Below are 21,537 nucleotides of genomic sequence, written 5' to 3'. Positions count from 1 at the left end.
CTGTGAGCTTAATTGGCTTTCCTTTATATGTCAATTGATTTTTTTCACGTGCACATTTAAGGATCTTTTCCTTATGTTCAATTGAAGAGAGCTTGATGATCATGTGTCTTGCTGAAGATCGCTTTTGGTCAAGCCTGTTGGGAGTTCTGTGCCCCTCCTGGAACTTGTTTTCCAATTCTTCCTCTAGATTAGGGAAATTTTCCTTTATTATTTCATTAAATACATTTGCAAACTCAGCTTCTCTTTCTGCACCTTCTGGGACTCCCATAACTCTTAGATTTGGCCTGTTAATAGTGTCTTTCAATTCTTGAATACTTTTTTTGGTCTGATCCAGCTCTGCTTCCAGCGTTTTGTTTGCTTCCCTCTGGTGACAGGAAATACCTTCCAATTCTGAGATTCTTTCTTCTGCTTGCTTCATTCGATTTTGGAGACTCTCCATTGTGCTCTTAATTTGCTCTACTGTGTTCTTCATTTCTGATATACCAGCCTTGATTTGCTTTATTGCTTCCTTAAATTCTTTGAACTCTTGCATGAGCTTCTCATTGTTGATCAGAATCTTTAAAATGAGTCTTATGGATTCTGTGTGCCCCATTTTCTCGATGTCTTCCTCAGTTAACTCTGAGATTGGCAATGGGTTTCGCTCCCTTGCAAGAGTGTTTTCGGCAATATTCATTGTGCCTTTGTCTCTTCTTTTGATCATTGTACTTCTGGTTAGCAGAGTCTTCTCCTTGGGGTAGGTTTCTAAGCTGTGTCACCCACAGGTCTACAATGCGATTTTACTTATTGCGGTTGGTACACAACTTTTCTTGCAGCCACTTGTGCCACAACCTCCAGCGAGTTCCAGGTCTGGGTTCTTATGTCAGATTTCCACTGTGGTCTCCACAGCCCCAGCTCTTGGCTCACCACTCACCACCTCCTGTGATACTGTAGTGTGGCTGCACCGTTGTCTCTGCAACCTTTCTCCCACTTCCGGTTGGAGCAGGTCCCAGGATTAGAGAGACACCAGGTGTCCTATATAATTAGGTTGTTGGTGCTGCTGATCTTGTCGGAACCTGTTGGACGTTAGGTCTGGGTGCCACACGGACCTATTTTGACCCGTACGATGACACAGTCAGTATTATTTTCCTGCGGGACCAGTGCAATCTCGGACCTCAGCAAGTTCTCGCGAGATCAGCACATGCGCGGTTCATTGTTGTCCCCTGCAGTCCCAAAGCTATTGCCACAGTGCCCAAAATGGCGCCTGCCGTACAAGCACTAAGGTTCTTGATTTGCTGGCCGTCAGATCCGAGGGCTATCCCAGACCTGCCCTGGGTAGAACCCGTAGAATGCCACGTCGTTGCAGTTCACTGAGTCAGAAATGAGCTCACTCCCAGCTCAGCGCATGCTCAGTCCTCTCCTTCCCCTTTCCTCCTTACACAAAATAGCGCCCAATTCAGCTCTAAGGGGCTGTGAAATCCACTCTGTTCTAGCACTGCCCGTCTGAGATCTGCTGCTCTGTCTCTGCTCCTGGTCAAATCAAACGGACCAGCAGAACGGACATTTCTTTGTCTGGGTTCACCACCCGAGCTTCCAGTGAAAGTCCCTTCCCACCTGGTTGCTGGTGGAGTTCCGGCTGCTGTGGAGTTCAGATCACCGTGCTGGAGTATCAGTCTCTGCAACACCACACCGTTGTGTCCGTTGCTTTCCTGTGTCGGTCAGTCTCCAGGTACCCCTCTGCTGTTGTTCTGTCCTTTCCTATTTCCTGAAATATGTCCTCTCTGCTTCATCCTGGTTAAATGTTTTTCCGTCTGTATAAACGTGTCCTTACCCTATTCCGCCATCTTGATTCTCTAGAACTATACTACTGTAATAACACAGGGGAAATCAGTGGTGGTGAGAAGAAAGAGGGAGGGGTTGGGCAAGTCCCTGAGCCTATGAAGCTGTTTCTTTAAAAATAAAAATTAAATAAAAAATTAAAATAAATGAATATTTTCCAGGCTATAGTTAGATAGTGAACTATTTATGATTCATACACATTAATAGGCACTTGAGGTTATTCTGATGTACCCAAAGGACCTACCTTAAATGTTCATACTTCCACACCCCTTCATCTTGGCCTTCAGGTGGTTCAAGAATTTTGTCAATATTGGAGCAATCTGCTCTTATGTTCTGTTGAATATACTATAAATAAAAAAGTTCTTATGGTTAATTAAAATATTTTATTACATGGCAAACTGTATTTTAAATAAATACAATTTTTGAATGCATAACTGTTCTTTGTGGTCTGTCATTTGGGTTATACATTAGACAGGAATTCAAGTACAGAATCACAATCAGAACTCAGAAGAGATAATTCTTACTATTCTTCAATTCAACCTCAATGGAATAGGATTCGCTACATAAATACAGATGGGGTATTGATCAGTAGAATTGGGACTGAGCTCTAAATTGTAAACTATCATATTCAAATGAACATAAAATATAGACTTTGTAATTTTAACTGTGATTAAATTTAATTTTATACATGGTTCTATCATATGAAATAACTAATAGAGGCAAATCTTCAGAGATGAAAAATTGATTAGCAGCTGCTCAGAGCCTACGGGAGAACACACAGCTGAATGAAGAGGACTACCAATGAAGATGAAGTTTCCTTTAAGGAGGATGACACAGCTCTAAAACAGGCTGTGGTAACAGCTGTGTAATCCTGTGAATACAACCATTAAACAGTATATTTTAATGGGTTTATCTGATATAATAATTACATCTAATAGAAGCTGCATTTCAACTTTTATTTAAAAGGCACAGTTACAGAGAGAAGGCAGGACAAAGAGAGAGACCTTCCCTCTGCTCCTCCACACCCCAAACGGCTGCAATTGCTGAAGCTGAGCTGATCCAGACCAGGAAACAGGAGCATTCCCCCAAACCCCCGAACGGGTGCAGGAGACCAAGGAATTGGACTCTCCTGTGCCATTCTCACAGGTCACAAGCAGAGAGCTGGATCAGAGGTACAGCAGTCAGGACTCGAACCAGTACCTCTTTGGGATATCAGAGTCACAAGTAGAGGATTAACTTGCTATGCCACTGTGCCTGTCCCTTTAAAATTCTAACTTACCACCATTTCTGGAACAGAATCTTTCTTAAAGCTTTCAAAAGCCACTACCACTTTCCCTGATCACACTCTGCTAACATTCCAGAGTTACTATCAGTTATCCACTGACTAAAGCCTCTCCAGCCTCATCACATACCATAACCCAATTTCAGATCAACTCAGAAAGATGGCACAAATTCTTCCTTCTACTATGAAATGGCGGATATGTTATCTTTCTAGTGATTTAATCCTGTGTGCTCTAATTATATTAATCTAATACTGCACATATTTCAGATAAGACTTTTCCTAAAGTAATTTTGAAAAGTAATTTTGAAAAGTAATTTGGATCAAATGAAGTGCATAGCAATAAAGCACCGTCCAAGCAGCATTTGACTGCTTTTAGTCTTGGGTAAGATGGAAGCAACACATACCATTTTTCCCTCATAGTGAAAAGAATGCTAAAAAGACAGGATGCATAGGTCAGCTGTGAGGTCTCCGAAAGTACATAGCAAGAGGGCAGGAAACAACACGAGAATCCAAACTGCCACTGAACTGTCAGCAGCTTGGCCATGGAGCCCTTCCTCTCTGTTATCCTTGGCCTGGGCCCAGTGCAATATGAGACTAAGAAATGAGAATTACAGCACCGACAGAGATCCAAAGAAAACTGTTATTCTGGATCCAAGAGTAGAAAAAAAATACTTTTAAACTCAAAGGGGGGATAGGCGTGATAGCATAGCAGCTGAAGTCCTTGCCTTGCACGCTCCGGGATCCCATATGGGCACCAGTTCTAATCCCAACAGTCCTGCTTCCCATCCAGCTCCATGCTTGTGGCCTGGGAAAGCAGTCGAGGACGGCCCAATGCATTCGGACCATGAACCTGCGTGGGAGACCTAGAGGAAGTTCCAGGCTCCTGGCTCGGGATCGGCAGAGCACTGGCCCTTGCACTCGGGGAGTGAATCATCAGATGGAAGATCCTCCTCTCCATCTCTCCTCCTCTCTGTATATCTATCTGCCTTTCAAATAAAAAAATAAATAAACCTTAAAAAAAAAAATTCAAAGAGGGTCCGGCACGATAGCTGAACTGGCTAATCTTCTACCTCCAAATACAGGGATCCCATATGGGCACTGGTTTGTGTCCCAACTGCTCCATTTCCCATTCAGCTCCCTGCTTATGGCCTGGGAAAGCAGCAGAGGATACTCATAGCCTTGGGACTCGCATGTTGGAGACCTGGAAGAGGCTCCGGGTTGGCTCAGCTCCGGCCATAATACCCATGCGAGTATGAACCACAAACCACAGGATGGGAGACCTTTCCTTCTGTACCTCTTTCTCTTTGGAAATCTGCCTTTCTAACAACTACAAAAATCTTAAAAAATCAAAAGGGGAGGGAAACTTCAATTTTTCCCACTCTTTTTCTTCATTCTTTTTTTTTTTTCTTTAGTTTGGACAATCTTTACATAGTTTTTCTTCATTCTTTTATAGTCTAGGCCTAAGACTGTGTCCCAAGGCACCAAAAGTGGCTGGTCAGAGAAAAATGTAAGGGGAAAAAAAAAAAGACCTTTGAGAAAAACCTCCATCCTTTTAGCTGAGTGGTGCTGGGATCCCAACATAATGGAACTAAACCATTTTCTTTCCATCTTCCCAGATTCTAGCACAACTGTGGTTAAGTAGTTTCTAGCCATTAGCCAGGACCAAAGTACTACTATGCTCAAAGAACCCAGAAAAACATCAGAGACTATGAAGAGGACAATCTTAGACCAGCATTCCCATAAAACTGTTTCTGAACTCCTGGGCACACCTCAAACAGAATCTTGTCCTATTTCGTGCTCGATACACTTTGAGAACCAAGCTAACTCCAGTTATGCCACTTCTGATCCAGGCCCTTGCTAATGCTACGGAAGGACAGCTCAAGGACCTGGGTTATACGGTCATCAATATGGCATACCCAGATGGAATTCCTGGATCCTGACTTGACCCTAGTCCGGGACTGGCTAATGTGGGAATTTTGGTAGTAAACTAGCAAATGAAAAAACCCTCTCTGTCTCTGTCTGCCTTGAATAAAATTAAGTAAAATTTTTATCACAATAAAAGGAAAAAAAAACCTTAGCACCAACAATATGAACTCAAAGAACCCTATACTCAGATAAATCAAAATCAAATGCCTAAAAACTGAAATAATTAGAGAAGCCAAAGGAGCAGGTGTTAGCAGAGTGGTTAAAAAGCTACTTGGGGAGAATCAACTATGTAAAGATTATCAAAATAAAGCAATTTCCAAAAAATGTTATTTATTAAACTAAAACACATTAGATTAGATTTAATATGACATTATAACTTACTGAGATAATAAAATTATTTTTCTCAATCCCTAGAGAAGAAGTTGGAGGATTAGAGACACAGTGTTAAAATTTCAAAATATCCCTCCAAAATAAAACACTGAAACAAAAAACTTGTGGAAAAAAAAAAAAAGCTGCTTGGGACACCCACGTCCTATATTGGAGTGATTCTGCATCCCAGCTTGCCACTAACAGACACAGCATTTGTAACCTACCACCCCTGTGAACTCACAGCCAGTTCCAGGCTCCTGGTTTCAGCCTGGCCTAGCAGATGTTACCAGCACTTGAAGGATCAGAGGATAGATCTCTTTATCTCATCATCATTTCCTGACTCATAAGGTTAACTGATTCAGGCTAGAGAGGGACAGGCATTTGGCCCAGCACTTGAGGCACAAATGCCCCACCCTGGAGTGCCTAGGATCAATTGCTCCTCCTGACTCCAGCTTCGTGCTAACACAGGCTTTCAGAGGCAACGGACATGAGCTAAATAACTGGGTACCTGCCACCCACATGAAGACCTGGATTTGAGTTCCTAGCTCCTGGCTTCTGCTCAACCCAGCCTCAGTATTGTGGGCATTTAGGTGGTGACCTAATAGATGGAAATCTTCTCTCCTTCTGTTGATTTATCTGCCTACCAAATAACTTTTAAATGGGAAAGAGGATGAACCTAGCAGTTAAGGCATCAGGTAAGATGCCTGCATGCAGGTCTACACTTGGGCACAGCAGGTTAATACACTGCATTTCCGCAGAGGATGTCCCATACCATGGAGGGCAGAACAAACTGGATAACTCTCCCCGCCAAGCTTTGACAGCAATTGTCAGGGCAAGTGGAGACTTTCAGGTGGACTATGTCATCCAATGGACCTTGGAGGATTTCCTCAATCTTAGAGCAAAAACAACAACAGCATCTCAGAACTCTCAAAACCATTTAGGCAGTACCATCAGAACATGCTCCACATTGCGGACCCTAAGATAACATCAAGAGGCTGTGCCCCATCCCTGGATGCTGATTCGGTTAGGCTGCTGGGAGTGGCCCTTTTCCCTTGTCTCTCCCACTCCCTCAGATACAGCAAGAAAAAAAAAAAATTAGAAGCAACTGTCTCATCCACATTCCCCATAACTTAATCCTTCCCATCCTAAAGTGGTTCATAGCCTTCTCAATTATGTAAACATCATCAAAAATAAAGTTTATTAGAAATAAATACATACTATAAATTAATTAACTACAATAGAGTGAAACAAGGCCTCTGACACTAGCATCCTATATGAGGGCTGGTTCAAGGCCTGGCTTCTCAGCTGTTGATCCAGCTTCCTACTAACGCATCTGTACAAGATAGCACAGGTGCTTAGGCCCGTCTCACATGTGGCAGACAATGAAGAAGTTCCAGGCTCCTGACTTCAACTGGACCAGCCCCAGCCATTGGGGAGTAGAAGGAACCAGTAGAAGGACCATTTTTGTCCATTTGTATCTTTCTCTCACTCTATAATTCTAATTTACAAATAAAATACAAATTTTTAAAAGATTTATTTATTTGGGGGCTGGTACAGTGGTGCAGTAGACTAACAGCTGAGCCAATACAACACCAGGAGCCAGAGTCATTTTTGGGTTACCCACATGGGTACAGGAGCCGAAGGACTTGAGCCATCCTCTGCTGCTTTTCCAAGCCAGAAGCAGGGAGCTGGATCACAAGTTGAACAGCCAGGATTTGAACTGGCATCCAGAGGTGATGCCAGTGCCACAAGATGGAGGTTTAGTCTACTAGGCTACGGCTCCAGCCACAACAATTTTTTTTAATAACCTGCATTTCAGAGTAGGGGTTTGGCACAGTGCTTAAGGCACTACTTGGGACCTGCACCCTAAATCAGAATGCCTGGTTTAAGTTCTGAATCTCCATTTTTATTGCAAAATCAGATGTACAGAGAGAAGAGACATGGTGGAAGATCCTCCATCCAATAACTGACTCCCCAAGCAACAACAACAGTTGGAGCTGCGCCGATCCAAAGCCAAAAGCCTCTTCTGGGTCTCCCACACAGGTCCAGGTTTTAGGCTTTGGGCCATCCTCAACTGCTTTCCCAGGCCACAAGCAGGGAGCTAGATGGGAAGTGGGGCTACCGGGATTAGAACCGGTGCCCATATGGGATCCTGACGCATTTAAGGCAAGGACTTGAGCCGCTAGACGACGGTGCCGGGCCCCTGAATCTCCACTTTTTTTTTTTTAAAGATTTATTTATTTTATTACAAAGTCAGATATACAGAGAGGAGAAGAGACAGAGAGGAAGATCTTCCATCCGATGATTCACTCCCCAAGTGAGCCGCAACAGCTGGTGCGTGCTCATCCGAAGCCAGGAACCTGGAACCTCCTCCAGGTCTCCCACGCAGGTTCGTGGTCCCAAAGCATTGGGCCATCCTCAACTGCTTTCCCAGGCCACAAGCAGGGAGCTGGATGGGAAGTGGGGCTGCCGGGATTAGAACCAGCGCCCATATGGGATCCTGACACATTTAAGGCAAGGACTTGAGCCGCTAGGCCACGGTGCCGGGCCCCTGAATCTCCACTTCCCATCCAACACCCTGATATGCACAACCGGGGTGACAACAGATGATAGCCAAGTATTTGGGTTCCTGAAGCCTCTTAGGAGACCCAGGTGGAGTTACAGGCTCTTGGCTTCAACCTGGTCTAACGCTACCTGTTGCAGACATTTGGGGCCCAAATCAACAGATTCATGATTTTTCTCTTTCAAATAAAATAACAAAAAGCTTTTTAGGGTCCGGCACTGTGGTCTAGCAGCTAAAGTCTTCCTCGTCTTGAACGCGCCAGGATCCCATATGGGTGCCGGTTCTAGTCCCAGCAGCTCCACTTCCCATCCAGCTTCCTTCCTGTGGCCTGGGAAAGCAGTCAAGGATGGTCCAAAGCCTTGGGATCCTGCACCTGTGTGGGAGACCTGAAGGAAGTTCTGGCTCCTGGCTTTGCATCAGTGCAGCACTGGCCATTGTGGTCACTTGGGGAGTGAATCATTGGACAGATCTTCCTCTCTGTCTCTCCTCCTCTCTGTATATCTGACTTTACAATAAAAAATAAATAAATCTTTAAAAAAAAAAAACAAGCTTTTTAACAACACAGAAGATGCCCACCTGCCCCCTGCAGTATCTGAGTTTATTATCTGGCTCCAGTTTCAGACTCCAGCTGCTGCCTGCAAATGCAGACCCTGGGAAAACAGCAGTGATGGCTCAAGTCACTGGGTTCCTGCCACGCACCTACACGGTAAAGCTGGACTGGGTTCCTGGATCCCAACTCTGGCTGACTCCAGTCCCAACCATTGCAGGCATTTGAGGAGGAAATCAGCAGACACGAGTGCTCTGTCTCCATCTTTTTACCTTTCAAATAAAATGGAATTTTCAAAAACAGCTTTTTCTAAGATACTGAAATAAGCAAAGGTCAACCCAGAATTCTATAGCCAACAGAAATATCCTTGAGGAATGAAGATAAATTAGACAATTTCAAATGAAAGAAAACTAAAAATAATCCCTATCCAGTTCCAAAAAATTACCAAAGGAAGTTCTTCAGACAGTAGAAAAAAAATACTCAAAGGAAACTTGGAGCATTAACAGCAATAAAAATTGTAGACATCTGGACACAAAAATAATACAGGATTCTCCTCTTGAATTCTTTAAAACATGGTGTTGAGTTGAAAGTAAAGATATAACACTGTCCAATGAGGTTTTTAATGCAGCTAGATGTAAGATACAAAACAACTACACATAAAGGAGAAGGAAAGGGGTCTAAATGATGGCAGTTTCTACATTTCAATTTTAATGGCAAAATACTGATCTCAAGTAAACTGGATAAAATATGTATAGGGCTCAGTGTGATGGCTGAATTAGCTAATCCCCTCCTTGTAAGCACTGGGATCCCCATACGGCATCACTCCATCCCCGGCTACTCTACTTCCCATCCAGCTCCCTGCTTGTGGCCTGGGAAAACAGCAGAGGATGACTCAAAACCTTGGGACTCTGCCCCTTGTGGGAAGGTCCTAGCTCTAGGCTTCAGATCGGCTCAGCTAGAGCTGTGGTGTCTATTGTAGAGTGAACCAGCAGACAGAAGACCTTTCCCTGTATCTTCTCTCTGTAAATCTGCTTTTCTGATAAAAATAAATCTTTAAAAAATATATAATATAGTGGTTATTTATTCATTCCCTGGATAGTTCCTATGTACATACAAAACATAAGTTCACAAGCTCTTCTTTTAAAAAAAAAAAAAACTAAATATTTAGAATTCCTAAAGCAACTACCAAAATTTATGTATATAATCACAAATCTGAATTGAAATAAAATACTAAAATGCAGAAAAGCAGAAACAGAAACAAAAAAGAGAAACAAACTGAAAACAAATACTAAATCGGTAGCTCTAAATCTAAATCTATCTATGGCTGGCACTGTAGCATAATCGGCTATGCCTACACCTGTGGCCCAAGCACTCCATATGAGCACTGGTCTGCGCCCTAGTTTGAGCATTGGCTGCTCCACTTCCAATTAGGCTCCCTGATAATGGCCTGGGAATGCAGCAGAGGAGGGCCCAAGGCCTTGGACTACTGCATTCATGTAGGAGACCCGGAAGAAGTTCCTGGCTCCCAACTTCAGACTGACTTGGTTCTGGCAGTTAGAACCATTTTCAGAGTGAACCAGTGGATAGAAGATTTCTTTCTCTCCCTCACTTGCGCTCTTTCTCTCTTTCTCTGTAACTCTAACATTCAGGCAAAACAAACAAATGTTAACAAAACAAAAACAAAAGAACAGAGAGTGACAGACTGAATAAAGAAATATAACCCAACTACATGCTGTCTATGAGCACCTTACTTCAAATAAAAGTTAAGGTCACATTATAGTTAAGAACACCTATGGAATTGTACCATAAAATTAAAAATAGAAGAAAAAAAATAAGTATGCCATCTAACAATCTGTTTTTCTAAATTACTGAAAGTAGTTACCTTAGTAATTTTGAATTCATTGTGAAATCAAACTTGGTATCCTAAGTTGGCGCATAATAGGAGATAGTAAAAAGTGTTTGGGTTTGGTTTTAGTTTATTATGTCATCTTACAACAGAATGAGGATTCATTAAAGTTTAAAATGAATATTCCATTCATCTTTGTTCTATAAGATATAAGAATACTTAACTTTGTCAAAAACTATTGGAGTTGTAAACGAAACTCTTTATTACCTGCTGAACAGCAAGTGTACTGTCCATCTCATCAAAGGATTCATCAGGCCAATTATAGAAATCCTACAAAAATAAATTCATGGTTAAACCACAAAGTTACAAATAGGATCAAATATTATTATCTGCAATTTTTAACAAAAGTTCCAAGTTCACATTAAATCACATTTTTAAAATGTGATTTTTCAGAGAAATAAGTTAAAGGATTCAGCGAACACCAAGGGACAATGTTAAGCAGTTACTAGAGTTTCAGCCGCTCTGCTTTCAATCCAGCTTCTGCTAACATGCCTGCAAAGGCAGTAGCGGTCCAAGTGTCAGGTCCCTGTTCCCCAGCGTGGGACTGGCCTGGCTCAGCTCTTGTTGAGGGCATGTGACAAATGAATCAGCACATGGAAGACAATTTTTTTTCTCCTTTCTAGTCATTTGCCTTTTAAACAAATATGTGAATCTTCTAAATATTAAAAACAACACATCTAAATTTATTTAACCACAAATCACATTTTTAACCACAAACCCTTCAATCATGACACTTCCCACAAGATCATCCATTGCCAGCATCCAGTTCGGGTGCTGCTCCCTGCTAAAGTACCTAGTAAGGCGGCAGAAGACTGACCCAGCGCTTGGGTCCCTGCACCACCTGGCCAACTGGAAAGGGCTCCTGACTTTGTCTTAGGCCAGCCCCAGCCACTGTGGCTGTTGGGAGAGTGAATCAACAGATAGACTTTCTCTTTCTCTCTCCCTGCCTCCTTCCTTTTTATCCCTTCTAATTCTACTTTTTTAATAATTTTTTAAAAAGATTATATTAAAAAAATATACTTGCATCCCCATATAAGTCTCTGGGTTTGTCTTTTTGTTTGTTTGTTTAAGACTTATTTATTTATTTATTTAAAGATTTATTCATTTTATTACAGCCAGATATACACAGAGGAGGAGAGACAAAGAGGAAGATCTTCCGTCCGATGATTCACTCCCCAAGTGAGCCGCAGCGGGCCAGTGCGCGCCGACCCGAAGCCGGGAACCTGGAACCTCTTCCAGGTCTCCCACGCGGGTGCAGGGTCCCAATGCATTGGGCCGTCCTCAACTAGTTTTCCAGGCCACAAGCAGGGAGCTGGATGGGAAGTGGAGCTGCCAGGATTAGAACCAGCGCCCATATGGGATCCCAGGGCTTTCAAGGTGAAGACTTTAGCCGCTAGGCCACGCCGCTGGGCCCAAGATTTTATTTTTGAAAGGCGGAGTTGCAGAGAAACAAGATGTAGAGAGCTCTTTCATCCACTGGTTTACTCTCCAAATGCCTGCCATGGCCAGGGCTGAGCCAAGTTAAAGCCAGGAGTTTCATTCGTGTTCCCCACATGGATGGCAAGTGGCCACACATTGGACCCTCTTCCACTGCTTTCCTGGGTACATTAGCAGGGAGGTAGATTTGAAGCAGAGCAGCCAGGATTCAAACTGGTACTCACACAAGATGTGAGCATCACACGCGGTGGCTTAACCTGTTATGCCACAATGCCAGCCCTCAGTCTCTGGGTTTTTGAGATGGCAGGTGGCAGCAGAGATGACCCCAGGAACAGGGTTCCCACCACTCATAAGAAAAACTGGACTGAGCTTCTAGCTTCAGCCCAGCAGAATCCCAGCTACTGTGGGCAATGTGGGAGCAGACCACTGGATAGGAGCTTGCTCTCATTCTTTCTCTGACTTTGTGTGGCTCAAATAAATATCTGTCCAAATAGAACAAGTCTTTTTTTTTTCAAGATGACTATTTTTTGTAGAACAACTTGTACTGATTCTGAATCCCTCTATAAATAGTTACAGATACTTCCCTAAAGGATTCAAAACCTTCCCATTTTGGGGCCAGCATTGTAGTGAAGCAGGTTAAGCTGCAGCCTGCATCCCATGTGGACACCAGTTCATGTCCCAAATGTACATCCAGCTTCCTGCTAATGACCAGAGAAAGCAGTACCAACTGATGGTCCAAGTGTTTGGGTCCCTGCCACATGGGAGACCCAGAACCTCCTGGCTCCAGGCTTCAGCCTGGTCCAGTCCTGGTCATTGCAGCCATCTGAGGGATTGAACAAGGGGATCTCTTTCTCTCCCTCCTTCCCTCCCTCTCTGTGTAGTTCCAACTTTCAAATAAATATACATGAGTTAATGGGGGGGGGGGGCAAAGTATATTATTCTTGGTAAATGCCTAATATATACTTGTTCTCAGAACATGTCTCTAGAGTAAAACCGGGGGAGGGTGGGAGTAGAGAACCTGCATCAATCAGTACAGGTAAGCCTTCAAAACCACGAGCCAAGAAAAGCAATACACAGCGTATGACAGCCCGAAAATAAAAGTTCTAACAAAATGCAAGGCATACCTACAGATAACATGCTTATACAACAAAAGGAATTAAAAGGAATGATGATCACATTATTGCTTGGGTGGGATAGCAACGGAAGAGATGTGATCCCAAGGGATTCACCTGTATTAGCAAAGCCTTAGCTCTGAGAGTAGGCGATAAACTTTTCAAGTGTCTTAATCATTTCATAATTATCCTTTTCTCACAGTTGCCCTACCTGAAATAGCTAACCAACTGTATTAAGGGAAACTATTTAGAAACAAAACACTCTGCTAGAAGATGCTTCAGGATGCCTTTCCTAGACAATTTCTTTTTTTTTTTTTTAAGATTTATTTTTATTGCAACATCAGATATACAGAGAGGAGAAGAGACAGAGGAAGATCTTCCATCCAATGATTCACTCCCCAAGTGACTGCAACGGCTGATGCTGTGCCAACCTGAAGCTGGGAGCCAGGAACCTCTTCCAGGTCTCCCCTGCGGGTGCAGGGTCCCAAGGTTTTGGGTCATCCTTGACTGCTTTCCCAGGCCACAAACAAAAAAAAAAATCTAGGGAGCTAGATGGGAAGCAGGGCCACCAGGATTAAAACCAGCGACCATATGGGATCCTGGCACGTGTAAGGTGAGGACTTTAACCACTATCGCGCCGGGCCCTCCTAGATAATTTCTAATCCAGTGTTGTGGCATAGCATATAAAGCTGTCACCTACAACAGCATTCTTATGAGCATGGTTCCTATCCTGCCTGCTCTACTTTTAACCCAGCTTCCTGCCAACGGCCTGGGAAAAGCATCAGAGAATTACCCAATTCTGTGGACCCCTGTATCCACATGGGAGACCTGGATGGAGTTCACGATTCTTGAGTTAAGTTAATGTTTTTTAAATTTGGTAATTTTTAAATAGAGTAATACACAGCAGATATAAGGAAGTTAACTGACAATGAAATGTTTCCCTCCACAACTGGGACATACTTTACACACCTATGAGAGGCAACAAAAATTCAGCTTAATGAATGTTCTCACTTAATTTAGGTAATATTTACTGACAATCAATGATGTGCTTATAGTCCAATCTAAGCAACTTCGAAAAAAGTAGGAAGATACTCTACCTGTTGTCATACCTCTACCTAATATTTGTCATTCTTTATTATTTTTTAAGACCTTTTTCGGGAGTGGAACAGTAGCTTAGTGGCTAAAGTCCTCACCTTACACACGCTGGGATCCCACATGGGTGCCAGTTTGTGTCCTGGCAGCCCCACTTCCCATCCAGGTTCCTGTTTGTGGCTTGGGAAAGCAGTCAAGGACGGCCCAAAACCTTGGGACCCTGCACCCGCGTGGGAGACCCGGAAGAGGCTCCTGGCTTTGGATGGCACAGCCCCAATCATTGCAGCCACTTGGGGAATGAATCATCGGACGGAAGATCTTCCTCTCTGTCTCTCCTCCTCTCTGTACATCTGACTTTGCAATAAAAATAAATTTTAAAAAAAAGATTTATTTTTTCAGTGGAAAGGCAGATTTATAAAGAGAAGAAAAAAGAAAGATCTTTCATCTGCTGGTTTACTCCCAAAGTGGCTGCAAGCGCCAAAGCTGTACTGATTTGAAGCCAGGAACCAAGGGCTTCTTCCGGATCTCCCATGCGAGTGCAGGGTCCCAAGACGTGGGTCATCCTCTACTGCTTTCCCAGGCCACAAACAGGAAGCTGGATGGGAAGTGGAGCAACCAGGACATAAACTGACACCCATACAGATGCCAGCACCTGGAGGTAGAGGATTAGTCAGCTGAGACAACATACTGACCCGCCACATAATTTTAGAAGAGACTCATTTTACTGATGGAAATTTATGTGATAAAGAAGATATGGGCAAGTTAACTACTTAAGTAGTATTTTCTAAGTCCTAACCTCATTTACTTAATAACTAATCTACAACAACGTTTAAAAAAAAAAAAAAAATCTCCTTTCTGGTCTCCCATGGGGGTGCAGGCTCCCAAGGATTTGGGCCATCCTCCACTGTTTTCCCAGGACACAAGCCGGGAGCTGGATGGGAAGTGGAGCAACGAGGTTATGAACCACCGCCTATATGGAATCCCAGGGGATGCAAGGAGAGGATTTTAGCCAATAAGCTACTACTGCAGGCACCAAAAATAAAATAAATCTTTAAAAATGTATTAACATACATTGAGGGTCCAGCGGCTTGGCCTAGCTGCTAAAGTCCTTGCCTTGAACACGGCCTGGGATCCCATATGGACGCCGGTTCTAATCCTGGTAGCTCCACTTCCCATCCAGCTCCCTGCTTGTGGCCTGGGAAAGCAGTCGAGGACGGCCCAATGCATTGGGACCCTGCACCCATGTGGGAGACCTGGAAGAGGCTCCTGGCTCCCGGCTCCTGGCTCGCGGCTTCAGATCGGCAAAGCACCAGCCGTTGCACTCACTTGGGGAGTGAATCATCGGACGGAAGATCTTTCTCACTGTCTCTCCTCCTCTCTGTATATCTAACTTTCCAATAAAAATAAAAAAAACCGTTAAAAAAAGGTATGTTATTTTCTAGTTTTTTCAAAATTAGACACTTTTTAAAAATTAGAGGCTTTTAAATAAATGATCCTGAGAATGAATTTTAAAAAGTGTATTTCTGAATAGAACAATTAAAAATCGATCATTTAAGAGGCAAAAATGCTTCCAGAATACAAGCTAAAAGCATGCAAAACAGAGCAAAAGGTTCAGAAAAGGAAGCAAAGATACATTTCCAACCAACTTCCGGTAGCATGAACACAAACTGTCCTGAACGCACAGGTTAATGTGACTGCAGTAAGTCTGGCAAAATGCATTCTCTGGAATTCAGTAGCAGCAAGTTGTCAAAACGAAAGGTCACCTGTGGACCTGGAATCAGGAGCCAATGTAACCCTGAACAAATCCAGTCGATTCTATTTGAAAAATGGATTGGGAAGGGGTGGAGCGCAATCGACTCCACTGCTGGTCCCCTTCCCGTAAGTCTGTCTGCCACATGAAAATCTATTCTCAGCGCTGAGTACTTTCACCACTTAACACCATTTCTCTCTAAAATTACATCTGAAACACACCCTTCTGAATCCCAGAGCGTCAATTCCTGGGAAAGCCATTTTCAGACCCAATGTGAATGCCAATTTGTTCTTTTAATGTGATGCATCTTTTCCAAATCCCAAGAACCAATAAGTAATTAAGCAAGTAACAACTTACACGCAATACAGGCTAATTAAGACTCAACAGAATTATCAGCAGTTCATTGCCCAGCCGTGCTTCCTTACATATTAACAAGGAAGGTCTTAAGGAATATCACACCGTACAAGTCCCAACCTGGCGCGGAAAACTTGCCGGACCAGAGCCCAGCTGCGGGGAAGCAGCGGGAAGGGGTGGTCCAAGCCGAACCAGAGGAGGAGGTTTAACTATCGCCTCTCAAATCCGGCTAGACCGGCTGGGTGGCACAGCCGGGCAGGACCGGAAGCCCGGACGAGGCCAGCGGCGTCCACACCCCCTTCTCAGGCCCGCCGCCCCCAATTCGGGGGCCCCCCTGACCCCCAGGACTCCACCTGGGCTGGCCGCGCCCCTCCGGCGCCCGTCGGCTGCCAGACCACAGCAAGCGGCCCATGGCCGCAGGCACCGCCGAGCACCCGCGTTCCCGGCAGCGGCCCCTCACGCCCGCCGGTCAGCGCTCCGCCGGCCCGGCCGGACCGTCCCTTGCCTGGAGGGGCTGCGGCTCCGGAAGAACAGGCCGGGCACCGCCAGGGCCCCGCCCGCCTCTCCGCCGCCCCGATCCTGCCTGCCCGCGGTGGCAGCCAGCCCGCAGGCGTGGCACGGCTCGGCACCGAGAGTTCACCCGCAGGAAAGCTGTGGGGACCGTACCTGCGCCTTGGTGCCCGGCCTGTTCCGCCTCAACACTGCCGTCCCCTCCGCCATGACCATAGTGCCAGAATCTGGGCGGCTGGAGTCGGTACCCGGATGTAGGGGGCCGGCTGCTTGCCTCGGGGGGCGGGGCCGAGTGGCGCGCCGGGGAGGGGCGGCCGTCCGCAGAACAGCTGCAGCCCGCGCGGGGCAGCACGGGAGGTCGGGGCGGAGTCCGGGAAGGGGAGGAGCGGCGAGGCGGGCGGAGGAACTGACGACGAATCTGCGGGCGAGGTTGTGAGGCGCCGCTGAGGCCCGCGTTTCCTGCGGCTTCGGGCAGTTGGTCAGCGCACGTGGGCCCAGGTCCACGGAGTCTGCGCAGACAGCGTGCGTGCCATGCTTAACACGTTGGTACATCACCTTGGGCTCTTGTTTCTTAGACTAGAGGACAGCGTTTGCACAATGGCGACTGTTTGCGTAAACCCATGTGGTGGAAAGTACCAAGGGAAGTTTAGGTTGGTCCCCAAAACTGCCTGTGGAAGGATAATCCAGCAGTCTGGGAAAATTCCTTAGAACCTACGTGAAACTAACCCCCGCTGAAATCATATAGCACTGCTATGTGTTAAATGCTTCTTCCGCCGTCCACAGAAAGCCAAGGACCTTTTCAATGATGTGTGTGTGTGTGTGTGTGTGTTTACAGGTCTGGGCCAACTGTGAGTATACATTGAGTACTGTGCGTCGGGCAGGCAGGATCAGCTCGTGTGTTTGCAAGTCAAAAGCAGGAAAATGAATGGAACTTGGGACTTCGACGATTTACAGGTTTTGTGGTTTAAAGGTTCTCTTAAGAAAGCACAACAGTTTCAACAGAGTTTTTCCCTGCTTGAAACCAGTAAGTCTTTGATCCAGAAGGAGGGTGGCCTTGGACTGTCACAAGGGAAGAGAACTGAAGGTCTACAGTACGTGATTTCGGGAGAAAGATGTCCCTAGATAAAGATGTCTTGTGCTGAAAGGCCGTGAGGCAAGGTTACGAGGGGCGAAGAGATTTGTGAACGAACTTCAAAGCTCTGTCCTTGTCAGTGACTTGGTTGGGATTTGGCTCAGATAGATTTGGCAATAGGAAGTTCATTTTCCTAATATTCCTTCTTTCTGAAATCTGGCATAGTTAGTTTTTTGAAACTTAATTGTGACCTCCTAGAAATAGCTTCTAGACACCCAAAGATGTATTCACTCAACAAATACTCATGAAGACACAGTATGTGGTAGGCACTGGGCGTGCAAGTATGAAAGGGCCGAGATCTTCACTATGAGGTCCATACAGTACAGCAATAGGCATCAATATGCAAATCACCATTTTTTTTTTTAAGATACCTATTTTTATTTGAAAAGCAGAGTTTCAGGCCCAATGTGGTGGACCAGTGGCTGAAGTCCTCCCCTTGAATATATGGGGATCCTACAAGAGTGTCAGTTCTAATCCCAGCAGCCCTGCTTCCAGCTCCCTGCTTGTGACCTGGGAAAGCAGTGGAGGACGGCCCAAAGCCTTGGGACCCTGCACCTGTGTGGGAGACCCAGAAAAGCGCCTAGCTCCTGGCTTCGGATCGGCTCAGCTCTGGCCATTGCAGTCACTTGGGGAGTGAATCATCAGACAGGAGATCTTTCTCTATATATATCTGCCTTTCCAATAAAAATAAAATCTAGGGGAAAAAAAAAACAGAGTTTCAGAGAGGGGAGAGACAGAGGAAAAGATCTTCCATCTGCTGGTTCACTCCCCAGCTAGCGGCAGCAGCCAGAGCTGGGCTGATCCAGCCAGGAGCTTCCTCTGGGTGTCCCATGTGGGCACCTCTATTGCCCTCGCAGGCCACCAGCAGGAAGCTGGATCAGACGTGGAACAGCTACCACAGGCAGAGGGCTCGCATGCTATGCCACAACGCCAGCCTCCATCAATTCTTATACTAAATGCACTGAATGTCCAGGTCAAATGGAAATCCTGCCTTCCCAAGAGAAATGGGGTGGGTCTGTGAGAGAGCAGAGCCTTTGGTAGGCCTCCTGTTCTACAGGCAGCCTCACCTCAGATATAATCCAGGTTTCTCAGACTGTGTGGTAGTTACACTGAGCTACAGGTAACAGTTATCTACACTTGAGGGGGGTTATGGTTGAAGGGGGTTGTTTTAGTGGTCTTTTTCTCTTTTTTAAGATCTGAAAGGCAGGGTTACAGTGATAGACCAATCTTCCAACCACTAATTTATTCCCCAAATGGCCACAACACCTAGTGCTGGGCCAGGCCAAAGCCAGGAACCAACACCTTCGCCTCTGTCTGCCATGTGGGTGAAGGAGCCTTAGCACTTGGGCTATCTTCCCCTTCTTTCCTAAGTGTATTAGCAGGGAGTTGTGTTGGAAGTGAAGCACCCAGGTCTCAAACTGGTACCCATATGAGGTGTTGTCTTTGTAGGGGGAAGCTTAACTAGCTGAGCTACAGCGCTGACCCTTTATTATTTTTTTTCAAGACTTTTTTTATTTGAAAGGTAGATATTCAGAGAGAGGGGGTTAAACAGAGAAAGATATTTCCCATCTGCCCATCAACTCCCCAAATGGCCACACAGCTGTATCTGGGCCAGGCCTAAGGCCAAGAGCTTCTCTGGGTCTCCGACATGAATGACTGGTGCCTAAACACTTCGGTCATCTTCCACTGCTTTCCCAGGTGCATTAGCAGGGACTGGAAGAAAAGCAACCAGGACGTGAACCAGCACCTCTGGATTGCTGGCTTTGTAGGCCAAGGCTTAACCCACTGGACCACAATGCCAGCTCCCTAATGTTGTATTCATTCCAGGTTTTTCTGTATTGTTTCAGTCTATGTCGGAAAAAAAAAAAAAAAACAGACAAAGCAGATGGGTTGATGTTAAATATGGAAACAAAATACATCATCTTTGAAAAACCCAGTAAAGCTGCATTGTGATGTCATCACTGGCCTTGCTTACAGGAAAAACCTTGTTCAAGGCCGCAAGCTTTCCAGCCCTCAGCCTTCACATTTTCATTCTTCCATCAACCTGAAAAGCATGACCTCCAAATAGGAACAATTTTAGATGCAAGGCTTATCTGGGGAGAAGGGGAAGAGGAGAAGGGAAAAAAGAGCATAATCGACCATAACAGTTACATGTAATGATTAGTCAGGATGTGAATACAAAATGCTCAGCTAATGGAGGAATATTCTGTTTAAAAACAGTGTGACCCAGGGCCAGCACTGTGGCATAGCAAGTGAAGCTGCCTCCTTCCAATGCCAGTTACTGACTACTCTGCCTCCAATCTAGTTCGCTGCCTGGGAAAAGCAGTGGAAGATGGCCTACGTGCTTGGTCTCCTGCACCCACATGGGACACCCAGAAGAAGCTTAGGCTCCTGGTTTTGTTTCATTCAGCCCTCCAGGAAGTGAACCAATGGATGTGAGGGCCCTGTCTCTCCCTCTTTCTGTGTAGCTCTTTCAGATAAACAAATAAACAACAACAGCAAAACAATGGGCATAACTCTGGAGTGAGTTTCAACAAATGTAAATTCTCATGCCTACTGACTGCAAGATGTACAAAAAGTGATCACATCATTTTTAAAAGATACATTTATTTTTATTAGGCAGATTTACAGAGATAAGGAGAGCCGTCCTCTACTGCTTTCCCAGGCCACAAACAGGGAGCTGGATGGGAAGCAGGACTGCCGGAATTAGAACCGGTGCCTGTATGGGATCCCAGCACATGCAAGGCAAGGACTTTAGCCACTAGGCTACAGCACCAGGCCCACTTAGGGGAATTTTAAAATTCAAGTATTGTTGTTTATCACTTAATGATCAGGAATGTTCTGGGAAATGCATTGCTTTTGGCAATGAGTGACAACGACAGGGTACAGTTAGTCTAGGACAGCTATAGTGTCATTGCATAGCATCAGGTTATGGGACCTCCATTTTACATGCAGTCTGTGACTGACTGAAATGCAGATGACTATAGAAGAGTAAGTGCCGTTTAGGTGCAAGGCACTGGCCTAAGTGCTGACAAAGTGTAAAACAAAAACGTGTTTCTCAGAGAGCTTAAAGGTGAATAATCAGATGTCTGCAGTGTTGAAACAACTTAGTCTCTTCCCTTCCAGTGTTTTATTACTATTATTTTACAGTCTTTGATCATGCTCAGTGTGTCTTTCTCCCTCTACACTAGTAATAGGGAGACCCTACCTCCAGTTGAGGAATAAATCCATAAGTTCTATGATAATGATCAGTTAGGAGAAAGACATGTGGTGCCTTTTTAGCTAGAGAAATGTGACAAGATGTCTGAGGGAAAGATTTTATAATCTTCCGGGCTTGCACGATGGTTCAGTTGACTAAATCCTCACCCCAGCAAGCACCAGAATCCTGTAAGGGAGCTGGTTCATATCCCAGCTGCTCCACTTCCCATCCAGCTCCCTGCTTGTGGCCTGGGAAAGCTGTGAGGATGGCCCAAAGCCTTGGGACCCTGTACCCACATGGGAGATCCAGAAGAAGCCCCTGGCTCGTGGCTTCATATTGGCTCAGGTCCACTCTGGCCAATGCAGCCATTTGGGGAGTGAACCAACAGATGGAAGATCTTCCTGTCTGTCTCTCTGCTCCATAAATCTGATTTGCCTTTCCAATAAAAGTAAATAAATCTCTGAAAAAGAAGGTTTGGGCCCGGCGGCATGGCCTAGCGGCTAAAGTCCTCGCCTTGAAAGCCCTGGGATCCCATATGGGCGC

The 21,537-nt window shown here is 45.1% G+C and overlaps 1 protein-coding gene across 2 annotated transcripts in view; it reads right to left on the bottom strand.

Moving 5' to 3' along the window:
• The window catches only part of HSPE1 (heat shock protein family E (Hsp10) member 1), a 45,901-nt gene that overhangs the window by 13,543 nt on the left and 10,821 nt on the right, over window positions 1–21,537 (bottom strand). Inside the window, exons 1-3 of one of the 2 annotated variants that reach the window (XM_058664786.1) lie at window positions 16,820–16,961; window positions 10,616–10,678; window positions 2,060–2,160 (exon numbers count right to left, since the gene is read on the bottom strand). In XM_058664786.1, coding sequence (XP_058520769.1) covers window positions 2,060–2,160; window positions 10,616–10,678; window positions 16,820–16,879 — 224 coding nt within the window. In that variant the 5' untranslated portion in view covers window positions 16,880–16,961. Of the gene's footprint in view, window positions 1–2,059; window positions 2,161–10,615; window positions 10,679–16,819; window positions 16,962–21,537 lie in introns of those variants that run through there. The other variant, XM_058664787.1, reaches the window with a different exon arrangement.

Source organism: Ochotona princeps, chromosome 5 (genome assembly GCF_030435755.1).
Source record: "Ochotona princeps isolate mOchPri1 chromosome 5, mOchPri1.hap1, whole genome shotgun sequence".
Taxonomy (NCBI): domain Eukaryota; kingdom Metazoa; phylum Chordata; class Mammalia; order Lagomorpha; family Ochotonidae; genus Ochotona; species Ochotona princeps.
This window is presented reverse-complemented; position numbering and strand designations above follow the sequence as displayed.